Raw genomic sequence first — 18,983 nt, forward strand, 5'->3', positions numbered from 1 at the left:
GGTCTGGCAAGTGATTGGTGAGTCAGGGGCTGAGGAGCCCATCGTGTGAGTCTCCACCTTTTTGCTGGGCCTTTGTCCTCAGGGGCCTCTGCCAGTTGCCACCTTCCCTGGAAAGCCAGACTGGGGGAAATAAGAGGTGAAATCATGTACCTCTGACAGAGAGGGAGGGGGATTGCTAAACAATTCTGTATACAATGGGATACTGAAATACTTTACACATTTAACTAGGGCTTTACAAATGACAAACTACCTTTCTATACATTATCTCAGTTACTCCTCACATCAACCTGGTGAGGTAGACAGGCTACCTATCTACCTATTAGTACGTATTTATTATCCATTAGACTATTAGTCCTGTTCTGGAGATGAGAAACCACTCTTTATGGTTGTTAAGTGACAGGACCAGAGTCAGATCTTAGAATCACAGAATCATAGTATCAGAGTTAGAAGACACCTTAATAGCAATAGCCTAAGGCATCCTTCTCTCAGAGCCTGCATCACCTTATAAAATCTCTGAGATTTCTTCTGGTTCCTACCTGAACTCTTCCAATGATGAGTAACTCACTAACTCTATGAGGCAACCCATTATTAATACTGAGTAAAACCCTTCCTTCTTATCATATTCAGTCCTTAACTCATTTCTGTCCTCAAGAACACCAAATTAAGGCAAATTCTTTTTTTAAGCTTATTTATTTATTCTGAGAGACAAAGAACATGAGTGGGGGAAGGGCAAAGAGAGAGAGGGAGAGAGAGAATCCCGAGCAAGCTCCACACTGTCAGCATGGAGCCTGATGCGGGACTTGAAATCATTAACCGTGAGATCATGACCTGAGCCAAAACCAAAAATCAGATGCTTAACTGACTGAGCCACCAAGGCGCCCCCCCAGATTAAGGCAAATTCTAATTCCCCTTCTTTTCAAAATCTGAGGATAGCACTCTTGCTCATCTCTCCAGATTAAACACCTTCAATTCTTTCAACTGTTACTCATGATGATCCATGACGTAGTTATCTGGCACAGTGCCTAAAATATACAGTAGATACTCAAATAGTTGTTGAATTGGCTCTCTGGCCCTGGGTACTATTATCCTGGTCCTGTGCTCCTTCCCCGACCACAGTTAGTCTCCATGTTGTCATCTGTTTCTCATTTGCTTGTTTATTTAAACAAAAGGGAGGAGAGCCAGGGTGGCTCAGTCGGTTAAGCCTCTGACTCTTGATTTCAGCTTAGCCATGATCTCACGGTTCATGAGATAGAATCCTGTATGGGGCTCTGCACTGACAGTGCAGAGCCTGCTTGGGATTCTCTCTTTCCCTCTCTCTCTCTGCTCCTCCCCTGCTCTCCCTCTCTCTGAAAATAAATAAACATTTATAAACATTTATAAATAAACATTTATAAATAAATACATAATAGGGAGAAAGACAACAACATATGGTTTCTACTTTCAAACCACAGGATTGCAGAATAACTTGCAAACATAATCAAAATTGGTCACATTTCAAACAGCTTTCAGTTAGTGATTAATTTGTGCTAATAGACTTGCTCTCTGACTTAACTGCTCACTCCAGAGTTGCATTCATGGAGCAGCTCCTATAAGTAAGACACCAAATGGGACATTGTAGAGAGTGTCCTCCACAGAATTTAAACTCCTAGTGAAGGCTGGGTTAATACAAGGTCTGACTCTAAGACGCCCCATGAATGCATTATGCAGCAGGGCTGTTTTGCCCATTCAAAGAAGTAGCATTCAATTCCGGGCAACCCCAGACTAAAAGATGTACTGTTTTTCAAAAAGACCTCTAGTGGAAGCGCTGGCTATTCTTAGCTGGTCATGGTGGGAAGGACAAGCACTGGTGTCAGTGTGATGAAGCTGTGTCTTTCTCAATGATGTAGAACTCAGCCAGCTTCATGCTTCTTATGTAAGTGCTGTGCCAGGATGAACAGCACTGAGCTTACAATTCTGGTAACTGAAGAGCCGGGGAATAGATGGTGAGTTGTTCCCCTCATTATAAAGGAAGCAATAGTAAATTGCTACCTATCACAAGGGACTATTGTTTTAAGTAATAACCCTAGAAGGGATTTGATAACAATAAGTCAAACCAAGCCCCCGAAACACAATTCCAGAGAAGGATCTCCGGTTTAAATTATCCCATTATCACAGACTGAACTGAAAGCCATCTGAAATTTATACAATTTGATCAGGTTTTCAAGTTGTTCTGAAAACTCTGTGGTTTGGAAGTAAATAATACGTTTTTTCCTTTCTATTACTTGAACAAAGAAACACTGAAAAATGTGCTCTCTTTATATTGCCAATACTAATACTTTAGAAAGGGAGTTGTAATAGCAGCTTTCTCATCTTGAGGTTCTGAAAAGGCTGCTTCCCAAAGGATGATTTGAAAAGGCTATTTCATATGATAGTCTCAAGGGCAGAGGAGCTTCGAGATTGAGTGGTGACCTTTCACACAGAACATCTGCACTATCATCACATAGTAGGTGATAGAGTCTTCACAGGTACAGAATTGTGGGGTGGCTTTTTAAAAAATTTTCTTAATGTTTATTTATTTTTGAGAGAGACAGACAGAGCAAAAGTAGGGGAGGGGCAGAGAGAGGGGGAAACACAGAATCCGAAGCAGGCTCCAGGATCTGAGCTGTCAGCACAGAGCCCAACACGGGGCTCAAACTCATGAACCGTGAAATCATGACCTGAGCTGAAGTTGGACGTTTAACTGACTGAGCCACCCAAGCGCCTCGTGGCGGGACTTCGAATCAAGCAGAACCCACCATTCAGCAAGGAGGAGGACAGTCCCAAGTCATAAGAGTAAGTGTAGTGAAATATGCTGAAAGACACTGTGATGTCCTGGGGCTTGTGTCCATTACACTGCTGACTGTTTCTCTTTTTTGCTTCTGAACAACTCATCCTTTGCCTTCTTAACATAAACCCAAGAAGGCCTTTGGGGTCCATCTTATCCAACACACTCAAATGAAGAAAGTGAGGCTTGGTGAGGTTGTGTGGTTTGCGAAACGTAGCAGACCCAGACGTAGAAGCCAGGACACTTCAGGCTCCCAGTTCTGGCTATCCCTCGTTTATCACGTTGCCTCCTAATGTCTGGGAAAACTCATGCATGAAGTGTGTAGCTACCTAAAGCTGGGAATTTTCATCCCTTCACCTGAATGGTTTTATCTACAGGCAGAGGGAGAGGTACTGATCTTGGAAGAGTATGGATTAAAGACCAAGATGGGGGTGCAGGGCAGGTTAAGAAGAAGAATAGATAGAGCAAGACAGGGAAGTGGGAAAGAAAGGAAAAGAAGGTAATAGAGGAGAAATATATCAACAATTAAATGGGGGAAATGTAAAGGAGAGAAGAAATTAACTAAGAAGAGAAGGCCTGTTTTTTCTTCTTATGAGCAGCAAACTGAAGGGAACCAAGGACTGAACAGAAGTCAGAAAGAGGGAAGAAAGAAGAGCAAATAGAACTACAAAAAAGGAGAAAACCGGGAAGAAAACGAGAACACCGAGAGCTGCTATGAGTTAGGAGTGTGTACAGGTGGGTGGGCATGCTGGACAAAGAGAGGGATCCACGGGACATAACCCATATGCATGGATGGGGGTGGACAAGCAGGAAGGTGAGTATCAGCACAATGGGAAAGGGGTGATGAGAGTGGTCACTGTAAATGGAGGAAGTCAACAAGTAATCTTGGGTCCTGGATAGATCCATGGAATTCTCCAGAATCAGCCCAACTATGGTTCTAGGGACACTGGTACTACAGGAGATGATACATTCCCTATCTCTAACACCAACACTCTAACCTCTTATCATTTGCCTCTCCTACCTCTTTCATCATTTACATAACTTGTGTTATAAAATATATAAACATTCACTCATTCACCATGTGTACCCTGGAAACCTTCCTCACTGAGCTAGGTCCTTGAAAAATTTGTCAGTGCTTCCCAAAGGATGGTGGGTCCCTCGGGCACCTGCGTCACACACACTTGGAAATGCTTTACCAACTGGGAACCGTGGGATTTTCCTTAGGAGAATCCAGGCCTCCACCACTGCTGGGTGGAGTCCCAGAGGAAAATGTCACAGCACTGTGAGAGCAACAAGGGGGAATACGCAAGCGATTTCCCGGAACTACTCAGTGCAGCCTTTCTTGTCCATTCTCCTGCGGTGTGAGGGAAATCCTGCCCTTACTGTTAGGTCCTCCCAGATTTGTGCCCAGCCACCTCACCCAGGTGTGGTTTGTGGGGAAAGCCAGGCTGCTGTTACACCCATAGGATCATAGTAACAGGGCAGCACCCAGTCCTCTGCCCGAACAAGCAACGCACTCTCCACCGGGCAAGAGAACAGCAAGGTGGGATGCTTTCCTCCCAGGGTCATCAGCGTATATCACAAGCCTCTTTGAAATATGTGCTTTTAACAGACATAGCTGCCCAATCCAAGCTAAATAGCGACTGCTTTCCAGAGCTGCCTCTATGCTAGGAAAAACCGATAGGAATAAGAACCGATAGGAATTAGCGTTTTTTCCCCTTTAAAATGCATGCCATAGGGGCGCCTGGGTGGCTTGGTCGGTTGAGCGTCCGACTTTGGCTCAGGTCATGATCTCACGGTCCGTGAGTTCGAGCCCCGCGTCGGGCTCTGTGCTGACAGCTCAGAGCCTGGAGCCTGTTTCAGATTCTGTGTCTCCCTCTCTCTGACCCTCCCCTGTTCATGCTCTGTCTCTCTCTGTCTCAAAAATAAATAAACGTTAAAAAAAAAAAAAAACTATTCACACAAACTTGCAAACAATTTAGCAATTGTTTGCTTGCTCAAAATGTCAAGCAGCCCACTTTCTAAGACGCAATCACCCTTAATAAAAAATGAGTTCAAAGAAAATCCCCCGACGCCTTGCATGCACCTGGAGTGAGTTGCTACTGCAACGCTGGGTTAATGCCACTTTCTGGGAGTCCTGTGAGAGGACAGGCTCCGTGAAATGGTTTTTTGCCCTTACAAGCTGAGTTAAGGCCAACTGTTGGCGGGAAGGCAAAGAGCTGCCTTCTGAGTACTTACACAGGATCCTGAGCCAGGTGGTTGTGCCCGTGTTAGCTCTCCCTCACCTCATGTACTCCCCATCACTCCTATAATCCATGAACGATTCTGATCCCGACACCTCCTCAAAATCCTCCAGCACCAGACTGGCAGAGTCCTCACCCAGGACGCCGCTGTCCGGCCTGGACATCCTGGCCTGGGAGGGAGGTGCTGGAGGGCCACTGGCAGCTGGAAGAGGAGAGCGAGGGGGTGTTTGCTGGGCAGATGTGGGCATGGCTGACTCACGGACTTCCTCATCATCCTTCTCAGACTCTGGCCCTGTATCTGGAGCAGCAGGACCCAGGACATGGTACAGGCTGGGGAGACGGATGTCGAAACGCAGCCCAAACTTGGCAAAGAGCTTATCGTTGAGAGCGTAGAGCTTCTCAGAGATGTCATAGCCCAGCAGGGCTGAGAAGAGGCGGGAAATGTATCGCTCTTTGGACAAAAGAAGGTGGAGACTTTTCCGTGGCCAGGAGATGTAGCTACATGCAGTCTCAGCAGTCAGAGTGACCTGAAAGGGGTCGGGAGAAGAGAGTGAAGATTTAAATTAGACTGTGTCCATGCTTAGCTCGGAGAAACATACAATTACGTGGCAAAAGGCTGCACTTTTGTTGAAGAAACTGTGGGAGCCCCCCACCATCCCGTGCCCACCATGGCCTTGCCTGGAGGAGGGCCAGTGAATGACTTTTACTTGTGTGCATTGACATGGAGGGGTGTACTTGTCAGGAGCCCTGGGTTCAGCCATTCACCCACTGGGCCCTCCCCTCCAGGAACCTCAGTTTCCACACCCAGTTTCCTCAGCTGTCATATTCTGTGGTCCCATGGCTGTGGAAGGTTCTGAGTCTATTGTGATCTCAAGACAGAGATGGGGCCTCTCATTGCTCTGAAAAAGGCTGGCATGCTGATGACAGTTTGTTTTAAGAATAAAGAAGGATAATATATTGCAGTAAGGATTCAGGAAAGGTTGGAACACATTTCAGTTAGAGAAGAGCTTCTCATTAGGCCTGCCAAGCTGCATCGGTGGGAGAACATTGGCCTGGAATTCAGGCCCAGGAACCTGCTCTTGACATGGCTATGACAAGTAACCAAAGAGATCTGATGACTAAAGTCAGAAAAAGGGCACAGAGGAGAGGAACTCTTTTTTTTTTAACGTTTATTCATTTTTGAGAGACACAGAGAACATTTATTCATTTTTGTGAATGGGGGAAGGGCAGAGAGAGAGGGAGGCACAGAATCCGAAGCAGGCTCCAGGCTCTGAGCTGTCAGCCCAGGGCCTGACATGGGTCTCGAACTCATGAACCATGAGATCATGACCTGAGCTGAAGTTGGACACTTAACCGACTGAACCACGCAGGCAGCCTGAGGAAGAGGAACTCTTAAGAGCACGGAGTCAAAGGGCACCCCACTCTCCATTTATTTAGCCATCTAGGAAGTTCTGAGCACTTACTATGGGCCCATAATGCAAAGCTAAATTACACCTGCAGGGTAGGTAAGGTGCCTGGCATGTAGCAGGTGCTTGATAAATCCTTGTTTTAACAATGATAAGTGCTAAAACTGGGGTTAAACTAGAAATGTGCGTAGGAGAGTAAAGGAATAGGGTGTAGAATCACACAATTCTTTATAATTGGATTGGCCACGATACTTTAAAAGTGAGGCGGACAGAAGGGCTCACGTTGAAGAATTGTGGAGACAGTGGAGATAATGGTGATGATGATAGCAGCGAACATTTACCTAGAGGTGGCTGTGAGCCAGGCATTGTGTTAAAGTCTTCATGTGGATTTTCTTATTAAAGGTAGGGTTGACTTCCAAACACCCTTTATTAGAGCTTTTCTATAGTCATTTTAATTCCTGCATTGTGGACCAGAGCTCCCACTACCCTTCTCTCTTCCTTCCTCCTGCAGTAGACCTCTTCTACTTTCTTCACTCATTTCCTCACCTCTGCTTCTCCCCACCCCACCCCGCCGTCATCAACCCTGAAGTCAGGCCTCTAAATTGCTTCATCAAGGCCAGGAGGTGGCTTCAAGTTCAGCTTCACCCTTTGACCAGCTGTGTGACATCAGACAAATTCCTTAATCTCTCCAAGCATGGTGCCTCATGAGAAAAAAATTCTGAAAGAAGTACTCACAATCTGCCCATTCCTAGCAGTTCAGCAAGGAGTCGTCACTATCTGCCAAGGCCCATACTTTATAGGTGTACTTACCAATACTTCCCAAACAGGAAATCAGAGTACTGACCCTGAAGCAGGTGTGAAGAAAAGCCACTCTGGACATAAATGGTGTCCTTGATGCCAAACACAAAGACAATGGGCATGCTTATGAATGTGATTTTACTTCTTCCATCTTAAAACAAACCCAAATAAAATCCTTTTTCTTCCCCCTAGCCTCTCTTCTTTGGCTAGCTACGGCCTCATTAGTTTACTCCCCTTCTCAGCAAAACTCCAGGAAAATGGTTGTCTGTGCTTGCTGTCTGCAGCTCCTCTCCTCTCACTCTGTCTGAAACCAGCAAGGTTTTGCCCCTCACAGTCCACACACACACTGTTCCTGGTAAGGTCACCAGTGGCCTCTAAGCTGCAGTGTGACATCAGTTTTCCTGGTCAACCTTGCTGATGGTCCCTTCTCTTTAATGAGCTTTCTCTACTCGGCTCACAGGGTGCCACGCTCTCCTGGGACAACCTCCTCGTTGCTCCTTTGAGTCTTCCTTTTTCTCTCCAACTTCTCAACACTAGGGTATCCCAGAGTCGGTCCATTCTTAAACTTTTCTCTGTCTAAACTCGCTCACTTAGTGATCTCATCTAATCGAATGGCTTGGAATATCATCTGTGTTCCAAAACTCCCCAACTTGTGTCTCAGGCGCAGACCTCATTCTTTAATTCTAGACTCAAATATTCAACTGCCTGTGCGGCATCTCCATTTACATGTTCGTAGATGACACAAATCTAATATATCCAAAACTGAACTTCCTCTTTTCCTCCAAAACCAATTCTACTTGTAGCCTGCCTTATTTCAGTTGATAGCAGCTCCATCTTTCTAGTTGCTCAGACCAAAAGCCTTAGAGTCTTCCTTGATCCTCCTTCTCACACACACACTACATGCGATGCATTAGGAAATTCTTTTAGCTCTGTTTAGAAAATTCATGCTCTGGCCCCACATGATGTGGTTCCTTATCCCCTCTTTGATCCTCTCCTACTATTCTCTCCTCTTCCTCTCTCTGTTCCAGCCACCACTGCCTCATTTCTGTAGTTCAAATATGCTAGTCCCTCCCACCACAGGGCCTTTGCACTGGCTCTTCCTTCTATCTACTCTGCTCTGCCCTCAGCTTCCCAGAGCTCACTGTCACCTCCCTCAGGTCTTTGTTTAAATGTCACCTCCTCAACAAAGAGTTCTATGACCACCCTACATAAAATTGCATCTGTATCTCTCTTAAGCCACTCTATTTTTTTCACTATTTTTTTCATTATCTTTTAACATCTTACATAGTTACTCATTATCTCTGTGGCTTATTTTTTTATTTTTATCTCCCCTACTAGAGTACAAATGGCATGAAAGCAGGGAACTTCCTTAGTTGTTCACTGATACATCGCAAACACCTTTAACAGTGCCTAGTATACAATTAATGCTCCATATACATTACTGAAGTGATTGAATGAATCAGGTAAAGACTACAAATCTTATATGCTGCAAAACAACCGAATGTGACTTTCGGACGTCCTGTATAAAATCCTTCCTCAGAGGTCTTCAGGAAACTTGTTTATTGCCTGGTTCCCCCATGCATATGCATATGTCTGTAACAAAGTTTCAACAATCTTTTTCTTTAGTTCTCACTTCAGAGGCTGATTAAATGAATCAAATGAAAAAACATATGTAAAGAGGACTTGGGTTTAGTAAGACACAATGTAAATTGGAGAAATAATTATGATTTCTGTGTGATACCTCCTATGCTATGTCCTTGGTGACGAATGAGAGGATCACAGTGCTAAACAGTCAATAAATTCTTATTTAATTGGATTGCTGAGAGGTGTGATGGAACATTGATTCATTTGTGGTAAACACAATGAGAATTATGATTCAGACAGTCACTACAGATTGCCCTATTAGTCCACAAAGACTATAATTGCAGAAGGCAAGGACAGAATGAACTATAACTCAGGACAACACCTGACATTTACAAAGAGGAAATGAGACTTTACACAGCCAATAGCAAACGTGTGGATCTTATTGCTCCCAGAGGAGGTGCACACTAAAAATATAAATGGGAGGAATATGACGGTAGCTACATTCCAGGCTGAGAGGCCATCTGGGGTTACAGCCCCTCCTTTCAAGCATAGCTTAGGGGAGGACACCCAGCTTATCCACCACCTGTTCATCAGTGTCAATGTCAGAAACAGAGCCTGGTCTATCTGGCTCAGGACCGGTTCTTAGGGCCCTAAAGGAGTTCTCACAGGAGACTGCTGGGCTGGTTGGAGACGGTAGGCGTGTGTGTGGTGGAAGAGGAACATGATTAGTGGAGGTCTATGGCTGGTGGCCTGGCAGTGGGATGGGGATTGTCTGTCTCTCAGGATCTGTCCTCACAGAGTCAGAAGTCAGGGTGGGGCAGAAGCAGGCCCATTCAAGTGGCCACTGCCTGGCATGTATCTATTCTGGAGTTAGCTCAAATGCTAGCTTGGGGGTCTCCCCAATAGAAGTGATAGAAGTAACATGGAACGCAGTACTAGCAAACTATTTGGACAGGGGAGTCCTTAAAAGGTGTGTGTGTGTGTGTGTGTGTGTGTGTGTGTGTGTGTGTTCATTCCACTGTACTAGTGACCTGCTCATTTTTAAAAAGAAAAGAAATATTGGGTGGGAGAATGGGCTAAATGGGTGATGGGCATTAAGGAGGGCACTTGTTGGGATGAGTACTGGATGTTAGATGTATGTGATGAATCACTAAATTCTACTCCTGAAATCATTATTACACTATATGTTAACTAACTTGGATTTAAATTAAATTTTTTAAAAAAGGTCTATATGATCATATGTTGGTGAGGATGTGGAGAAAAAGGCACCCTCGTGCACTATTGGTGGGAATGCAAACTGGTGGAGCCAATGCACTGGTGGAGCACGACAGTTTGGAGGTTCCTCCAAAAGTTAAAAATAGAACTACCGTAAGATCCAGTAATCACACTAGTAGGTATTTACCCAAAGAATACAAAAACACTAATTCAACGGGATACACATACGCTGATGTTATAGCAGTATCATTTACAATAGCCAAGACATGGAAGCAGCCCAAGTGTCCATTGACTGACAGATGAATGGATAAAGAAGATGTGGTGTATAGGTACAATGGAATATTATTCAGCCACAAAGAAGAATGAAATCTTGTTTGCAACAACATGGATGGATCTAGAGGGTATTAGGCTAAGAGAAATAAGCCAATCAGAGGAAGACAAATATCATAGGATTTCATTCATGCTGAATTTAATTTTTTTTTTTAACGTTTATTTATTTTTGAGACAGAGAGAGACAGAGCATGAACGGGGGAGGGGCAGAGAGAGAGGGAGACACAGAACCGGAAGCAGGCTCCAGGCTCTGGGCCATCAGCCCAGAGCCCGACGCGGGGCTCGAACTCACAGACCATGAGATCGTGACCTGAGCTGAAGTCGGGCGCTTAACCGACTGAGCCACCCAGGCGCCCCCATGCTGAATTTAAGAAACAAAACAAACAAAAGCAAGAAAAGAGAGAGAGTGCATGAGAGAAAACAAGAAACATACTCTTAACTATAGAGAACAAACTGATGGTTTACAGAGGAGATGTGGGTGGGGGGATGGGTGAAATGAGAAAAAAAGAAGCATTTATAAGGGTGCAAATTTCCTCTTCATTTTTCTTCTCCTAGCTCTGCTAATACAACCATGGTTTGCTTATGCTGTAATTACCCCTGAGGTTGTTTTCATGTAGTTTGAGATTTGGGGGGGAATAAAAGTGTGAAGAAAAAAAAAAGAATAGAAATAGTAGAGCCAGGCAACTTGACTTTGCCACTTTTGAGACGAAGACTTTGGGCAAATTGCTTGATGTTTTGGAACCTCAATTTCCTCATGTTAAGTGGGGTAATAATAATATCCAACTCAGAATGTTGTTGCGAGAATCAATAAGGCAATATAACATATGGCGCCTCCCATGTACTAGCCATTCAATAAGTGAGAGCTGCAAAGAAGGGAACTAAAGTCTGAAGGGTTGGCAGCCCCCACCTTGGAACATGTCTGTGGAGGCCTCACAGAGTTCTGAGACACCAACTGCCCACTGCCAGGCCAGTTCAGAAAAGCTTTCTTGAACACTTACTGTGTTCATGGTACTGTCCTTTGGAGCCCGAGAATAGAGAGAAGGGGAAGCCCAGATTTCTACTCAAAGAGTTAGGAAAGGGAAAGACAGAAAGGAAACCAGATCATGAGAACAGGGAGCAATATATGCACCAGTCAGCAGAAGTAAAAAGAATAGAAAGGCACACAGACAGGAACAATAAGCTTTGGGATAGAAGCTGATGAGGTCAGTCTGGGCAGGCTTCAGAGGAAGTAAGATGCCATAGCCTCATTTAGAGGGGGGAAATGCATTTCAGGCAGAAGGTACAGAGGGGGGCAAGCATGGCTGTTGCAAAACAATTGGATGTGTTTAGGGAAGTACTAGTCATTCAGTGTGACCAGTATGAGCAAAAAGTGGGAAGGAGAGAGGGGCTGGAGATGTGGCTGGATATCACAAAAGGTCTTAAGGAGTGTGGGTTTTTATTTTGTGATCACTGAGTTTTAGGCATAGGAGTGACATGGCCCACCTATCAGGGGTTAGGACCTCCCTGTCCCACCCCACCCACCTCTGCCAGCAGCCCACGCACTCTTTCCACAGAAGGAGAGTGCTCCCACGTCTAGCATCACATTGGCGGTGGTTCAGAGAACAGATGTAAGCGGGGAAAGATGGAGGGGGACATATCACTGGGTCACAGTGGGATGGGGTGGGACGGTGCTGCCACAGGCTCCCTATTACCTGGAACACCCCCTCCTCGGAGGGCTGCAGTGATTCCCACTCAGGAGAGTCCATGAACTGGTAAGGAAAGATGTAGTGCAGAAATTGCCCATCCTGGCTCACACGAACCCTGGCAAAGGGAGAGAAGAGACCATGTGGGAAAAGGAAAGTGACTACCCAAATCTTCTTCAGTCTACATTACATATTTAAAAATGGAAAATGTTGAGAATCCAATATGGGCTTTTTCCTCTTTCCCCCTGAAAACTCAGAGTTTCAGCTTCAACCTCTCTCTAACATGAGTTATACCAGGAAAGGAGGTGTCTCTATTAAACAAAGGGGGAAGATAAAAAGATCTTTGAGGTATATTCTGTCCATTGGAAAGGAGCTACTGTTTCATTTTTTTTTTTCCCTGGAGCTTTATTGGTTAAATAAATATTCATGGAGTACCTCCTGTGTTCCTGGAGGTCTGGAAATGCAGAGAAGGGTATGATCTGATCCTTGCCTTTAAGAATTTCACAATTTAGTGGAAATCACAGATGCATAAATAACTGACTGTAGGTCAACCTGTGTTATTGTGGAACAGGAAAATAGAGGAAAGAGAGAAATTAATTCTCTTCAAGAGGCAGATTTCTAAAAGGTGACATTGGAGCTCAGTTTTGAAAAATGAATAGGATGTTGAAAAGCAGATCAGGATGGGAATAGATGGAGAACTGGGGATCCAATGTGTTGTCTGTTTTCCAATATCTGTTTTTTCCCTTCCCCCACAATGCTAGAATTTTAGCTGGGCTTGTGGCTGCTCAACTAGACTGCATTTCCCTACCTCCCACGCAGCTAGGTACAGCCATATGATTAAATTCTGGCCAAATGGGATTATTAGCACTCCAAATCTTGCTCCTAATGAACGCCTAGATATATATGTCTACATATAGATTACCAAAGACCATCACCAATTAATAAGCTGTTGCCTTTTATCTGACATCCTAAAGATGGAAGACAGAGGGGATATAGCTCTCACGCCAAGCCAAGGATGTGGTGTTAGCCTATAGTCTCCAATGGAAGAAACACATTTGCTCTTACAAAACCAGGTAATATATAGAGATAGCCAGGCAGAACTTCCCTGAATAATAAGTAGATTCAAGAGAAAATGAAGTGCCATGCTTTCCTACCTCAGGGTCTCCATGGATTCTGTACCCTCCAACTGGATCTCTTCCTAATTCCTACCTTCTCTGTAGATCTCAGCTTAAACATTTCTTCTTCTAGGAAGTTTCATCTGACCTCCCCTGAAAAGTTGGATCCACCAGGTACCTGCTCTCAGTGCACTTTGCATTTCTCTTTGGAAATATTATGTCTGTTATTCATCACTATGTCAAACATTAATTATTGATTTTCTTGATAGCTCCATGAGATAAGAACAGTATTTTTCATATTTTAACACTGGATCCTTAGCCTCTAGCACTCTTCATAAATAATTTTGGAAGGGAAAAAGTAAGAAGGGAAGGTAGGAATGGGGGAGAAAGAAAAGAAGGAAGGAACAATTGAACAGATGAACTCACTTGTGTCACCATAAAAAGCAGACCAACATCTCAAGGAAAAGCTTCTCAAATACAGGAAGAAAGACAACAGGAGAGAATGAGCCTGTTGCTGCATACACCAGACCTTACCAGCTCCTCAGGCAAGGGCTCTGGCCACTCAAGCCAGCTACTAGGAGTGCCATTATTTAGACTATGACATCTAATAAGCCTGCATGGCTCCCTGAAGCCATTTCAATTGGTCTATTATGCTCTTTGTCATTTAAGCCTCTTCTTCCTCCTTGATCTCCTGGACAACAGGTTTTCTTCCTACATGAATAGCTTAGTTGCCTACTCAAGAGACTGTGCATATGAGAGAATTTTGTATGAGAGAAACTCACCAACAGTAAGCACAGCTTAACAGGGTGATAAACTTTGGGGAATTCCCTTGGCTTTTCTGAGTCTTAAAAGGGACTGGTTATAAATATTAAAATAAAAAAAGAGGACATCTGAGGTTTCAGCAAAGGGCTCCAGATGAGAGTCTGCATGAGAGATGGGGAGGTCTGTACAAGAAGCCCCCACTTCCTGGCAAAGAGTTCTTGTTCACAGCTTCAAGGTGTTCAGTACCTAACTGTAACCAGCCCAAGGTACAATGATTCTCCTTTAAAACTGGAACCTGGTCATAGACTAGAAGCCTTGGCTCCCAGCTCTAATTTAGCAAATTTGAGACAGGAGGACATTGAAAGATAACAAATAAGACTCTTGGGGCACCTGGGTGGCCCAGTTGGTTAAACATCCAACTTTGGTTCAGGTCATGATCTCACGGTTCATGGGTTCAAGCCCTGCATTGGACTATGTGCTGACAGCTCAGAGCCTGGAGTCTGCTTGGGATTCTCTGTCTCTCCCTCTCTCTCTCTCTGCCCATCCCCTGCTCATGCTCTGTCTGTCTCTCTCAAAAATAAATATCTAAAAAAAATTTTTTTAAAGTAAGACTCTTACTCCAAACTTTGAAAAGTAAAGGGGAAAATTGTTAATTTTTTTAAAAAAATATTTCATTTATCTATTTTTTTTAAAGTAGTTTCCACACCCAACATGGGGCTCGAGCTCACACCCCCAAGATCAAGAGTTGCATGTTCTACAATCTGAGCCAGCCAGGTGCCTCCAAAACTGTTTAATTTTTGATTTGGATTTTTGATGCTAAGTATACTAGGAACAGCCACACTGAGGGGGCAAGTCCCCCTCTCCCTGTCACGGGGAATGGTCTTATATAAGTTCATATTAAATTCATCACATAAAAGATAGCTGAACCATACAATAATCTTACTATACTTCCATACACATGCATCATACTAGTGGAGAGGGCCTTTCTCCCACCTGTCTCAATTCCCTCCTTTGAACAGATGAGCCATGAGGAGCAAATAATATCCTGGATCATGAATGAGAATGTTTCCTAAATTGTCTTTATTTTAAGCATGGAACTGTAGGGGACAAAGAGTCATATTGTATTTGTATTTACACATGTATTTGTTTATAAATAATGCCACTTGCTTACACTTCACTTTACTCGTGAATGAAATGAAATGTCTCCCCACGAAACCTCATAGCTTATTCAACCCAAGACTTTGAGTCCAAAAAAAATCACATGTATATATAACACTTTTGTTTCTACACATTAGTAGATAAATGCATATTAGCACTACCAGTAGTGGTTGTGGAACCATCATTATCATCCTCAAACTTTTTTCTTTTTCACTGTGTGGTTGACAGTCTTATCTGGTTTCTTCCCCACCCCCACCTTGGAATTAAAGCCTTCTGATAAGATTACTATCTTTATCTTTTCTACCCCATTCTCCTGGTTTCAAAAAAGCAGGGGAGGAAACTGAGGACAAAGCTTTTGAAATACTTTGCTTGCTTTCCACTGAGGCAGTCCAAGTATATACCATGTTAAGTAGTTTACTGTTTGATGCTCAGTCCCACAAGTAAGTCCCTCTAGGGCAATATTTCAAAGATTCCACAAATGCCTACCAAATGTACAGCATAGAGCCCCATGGTATTTCTTCTGAAAATATCAGCCATTGGCCAATACACATGTACAGGGTATAATTGGCCATACACTGATCCTGACTAAGATCATTTTTGCTGGGGCGCTTGGGTGACTCAGTTGGTTGTCTGACTCTTGGTACCAGCTCGGGTCTTGATCTCACTGTTCATGAGATGGAGCCCCACGTTGGGTTCTGCACTGGCAGCAGAGAGCCTGCTTGGAATTTTCTCTCTCCCTCTCTCTCTCTCTCTCTGCCCCTCCCCCACCCACTTGCACACGTGCTCTCTCCCTCTCTCTCTCAAAATAAATAAACTCTAAAAAAAAAAAAAGATCATTTCTGCTAATTTTTGACTGTCACCCTTCCTAAAAGGAGTCTAAGGTATCTCCACCAAATCCTCAATGAGATATGTGTGGGCATCACTACTCTTCCCTCACTGTGTGGTCCTTAGATTTATAGAACTTCACTGGTCTGTAAAAGAATCTCAGTAGAACAAATGGGAATGGAAAAGTGGACAAGGAACATTCCCTCTCCTCATCTGGTTGTATACCAAATGGCTTTACCACAGAGCCTATATACAATATCCTCAACACAATTGGGGCTGTTTCCTTGATCCCTTGGCAAGGAACAGGCACTGTTCCCTGTATATACAGTCAGCACTTAGGAAATACTGAATACATATGAAAGGAATAAATCTACCTTATTGAAATGTTCAATTTTCCAGAGTTTATAGAGATGTTGTGACAGCTTAAGCATGATCCACCAGTGTGTGTATACTGTGTGTGTGTGTGTGTGTGTGTGTGTGTGGTCATTTCAGACCCAGGCTCAAGAAACACTCACCCCACACCTCCCAAAACCAAGCGCACCCATAGTCCTTCCTGCCAACCAAGAAGATGCCTCATGATCTTGTTTCCTCTTGGAAAATGCTAAGAAAGAGGAACCAAACCCATGCTTAGAAACATCTGTTTTGGTCTGTTTGACTTGCCATATCCTTCCCTCAATGGAAGGGGCCTCAGAATGCAAAGGGACACACTGGGAAATGAGAAGCATGGGCAGAGGGAGGAAATGCTGAGTAGCGACCCAGTAGCTTACCGGCCAGAGAGTAGCAGGGACAAGCGGTTGATGGGTGTCTCACCCTCCACAGCGTAAGTCTGCTCAGTGGCCAGAGTGAAGACCTGCTCCTCACAGCAGTGAACAATCTCCTTGTACACCTGCAGAGGCACCTGCAGGGGTAGGCACAGCGTCTTGTAGAGGAGATCGAACTCCTCGGGGAGGGTGTTTTTACGCAGGCGGTAGACCAGGTGTGCCAGCTGGAACAGGCAGGCCGTTGCCAGCAGGAAGCTCCAGAGAATGATGTCCAGGCCGCAGGCATCAAACCAGCCCCACATCACGCAGCACACATAGCCTGTGCCCAGGAAGCCAAAGAGGTAGAAGCATCCATATACCCCACTGCCCCCCATGAAGCCCAGGAGCAAGAAGCAGTTGGCCAGGTGGTAGACAGCCCCTTCCATATCCTGCTTCCAGCCACTGCACACTGGGTCCTGCCAGAGAAGCTGGCGCATTGTGCTGCCGTTAGCACTCATCTTCAGGGCGTCTCAAAGCCTTGCTGGGCTTGAAGACTGTCCCCACATAGGGAATTCAAAAAATGAACTAATCTGTCCTCCCAGAGTCTTCTCAGGTCCGGCTTCTCACCGCCAACTCTGCCTTTCCTGAGAGGAATGCTTCCAGTAGGCTTGGGAATAAATGGCAGAACATAGTATACTTCATGGAGAATTTTAAAACTTTTTTTCCCTCTCGTTTTCCTTCAGCAAGGTTCTGGCCTTCTTTGCAGAGCTCTGGCAAGACCTGGGCTCTAGGTTTCTTAGAGCAGACTTCACATTTGGCTCTTAGCAGAAAAATCTAAATTGTCCCGAGGTAAAGATAGGACTATGGGATCGAAAACTTTAGCGGTGAGGGATAAAGTGGCCACATCCTGCTCTCTGTTGTCCCTAGTCAGAATGAGGAGAGCCCAGCACGGGAGGCACACTTGTGTTCCATTTGGAATGCGTCTCTCTTGGCACCGGAAGAAAGGGTGACCCCAGATGGATACCATGTTTGGAATTGGAATCCAAGAGGTACTGGCAGTGAGAAAAAACAGGCCAGGCACACAGGCAGGCTGGCAGAGCACTTAACATATCTCCCCAGAGGACAAGACCTCTGGGCAAGTGAGGCAGGCTGGAGAGAACAAAGGAAAAGTGAGCAGAGTATTTACCACAGCACCGGCAGGCAGGCAGGCCGGGTACTGCTCAGAGCTCCGGTGGGGAGGGCTAGGGGCTCTCCTGAGCTGGGAGGACATAGCCAAGTAGGAAAGTAGGGGACTATTATAAGAAAAAATCCTAACAGTGAGAACTGGAAAACCCCTCAGAAGTCTTTATTAAGTCACATTATAAACATCTCTAGGCATTTATTTGACACCCATTAAACAAAAATGGCTACGGAAAGCAGTTCTTTGAATTCTAAGCTGACTTTCTCCTGCATATATCTGGATTTAGGCATAGTTAATACAATGGTACTATAGTGCTCAGATCATCACCCTACCCATTATTTGCAAATTATAATAACTACCACCCATTAAATGGCCTACCCGGTGCTGGACCTCAATTAGGTACTTTACATAGATACTATTTAGTCATCATACAACCCCTCCAAATAAATATTATCTTCCTTCTAGATCTAAAAAAAACTGAGGCTCACCTAAGTAACAAGTTCCCATAGGCAGTAAGTGGTCCAGCCAGGATCTGATCCCAAGTCAGACTCAGCGCTGTGCGCCAAGCAGTTTGCACAGCAAGTAGAAATAGACTAGATCCATGACTCCCAATCCCACATGCACCCTCCCCCACCCGCCAGAAGTCTGATGACATCCAAGGAACTTCTGGATGAACCTGGGGTCTACTTTGGGTCCCCAAAAAATAAATCTGGAGTATGCAAACATTAAGACATGTCCCTCTGGCTTCCAAATGACTCCTTGATTTTTTTCCCTTGCTGCTACTTAGTATTTATTATCATTCTATTGCCCTTGAGACACTTTGGGGGGGTGTGGTACCCAGTAACTTTCCAAAACTACTTGAGTGCTCAATCCCCAGGGACTTTTATTATACTGCTGATAACCAAACCAAAATTAGTGAGAAATTAGAAATTGTCAAATATGCTGAGGAGTGGAACTTTTTAGCTCAACAAATATTTACTGGGCCCCTGCTATGAGCCAAGCACTCAGAGAATCAGATTCCTAAGAGCTTTCACTCAATCAAGAGAAAGACACTTGAAAACACAACGGCAATTCAGTGTTGGGCACAATAACTGAGTTAAGTTTAAAGAGAGGTGGCTGCCTAGAAGGAAACATTGGGTACA

The 18,983-nt window shown here is 44.5% G+C and overlaps 1 protein-coding gene across 3 annotated transcripts in view; it reads right to left on the reverse strand.

Moving 5' to 3' along the window:
- POPDC2 (popeye domain containing 2) overlaps positions 1-18,527 on the reverse strand; it is a 21,228-nt gene extending 2,701 nt beyond the window's left edge. Inside the window, exons 1-4 of one of the 3 annotated variants that reach the window (XM_049629436.1) lie at positions 16,689-18,527; positions 12,071-12,179; positions 5,183-5,573; positions 53-152 (exon numbers count right to left, since the gene is read on the reverse strand). In XM_049629436.1, coding sequence (XP_049485393.1) covers positions 79-152; positions 5,183-5,573; positions 12,071-12,179; positions 16,689-17,179 — 1,065 coding nt within the window. In that variant the 5' untranslated portion in view covers positions 17,180-18,527 and the 3' untranslated portion in view covers positions 53-78. Of the gene's footprint in view, positions 1-52; positions 153-5,041; positions 5,574-12,070; positions 12,180-16,688 lie in introns of those variants that run through there. The other 2 variants (XM_049629434.1, XM_049629433.1) reach the window with 2 other exon arrangements.
- Between the last annotated feature and the right edge of the window lie 456 nt (positions 18,528-18,983).

The sequence above is a fragment of the Panthera uncia genome, chromosome C2 (assembly GCF_023721935.1).
Source record: "Panthera uncia isolate 11264 chromosome C2, Puncia_PCG_1.0, whole genome shotgun sequence".
NCBI lineage: Eukaryota > Metazoa > Chordata > Mammalia > Carnivora > Felidae > Panthera > Panthera uncia.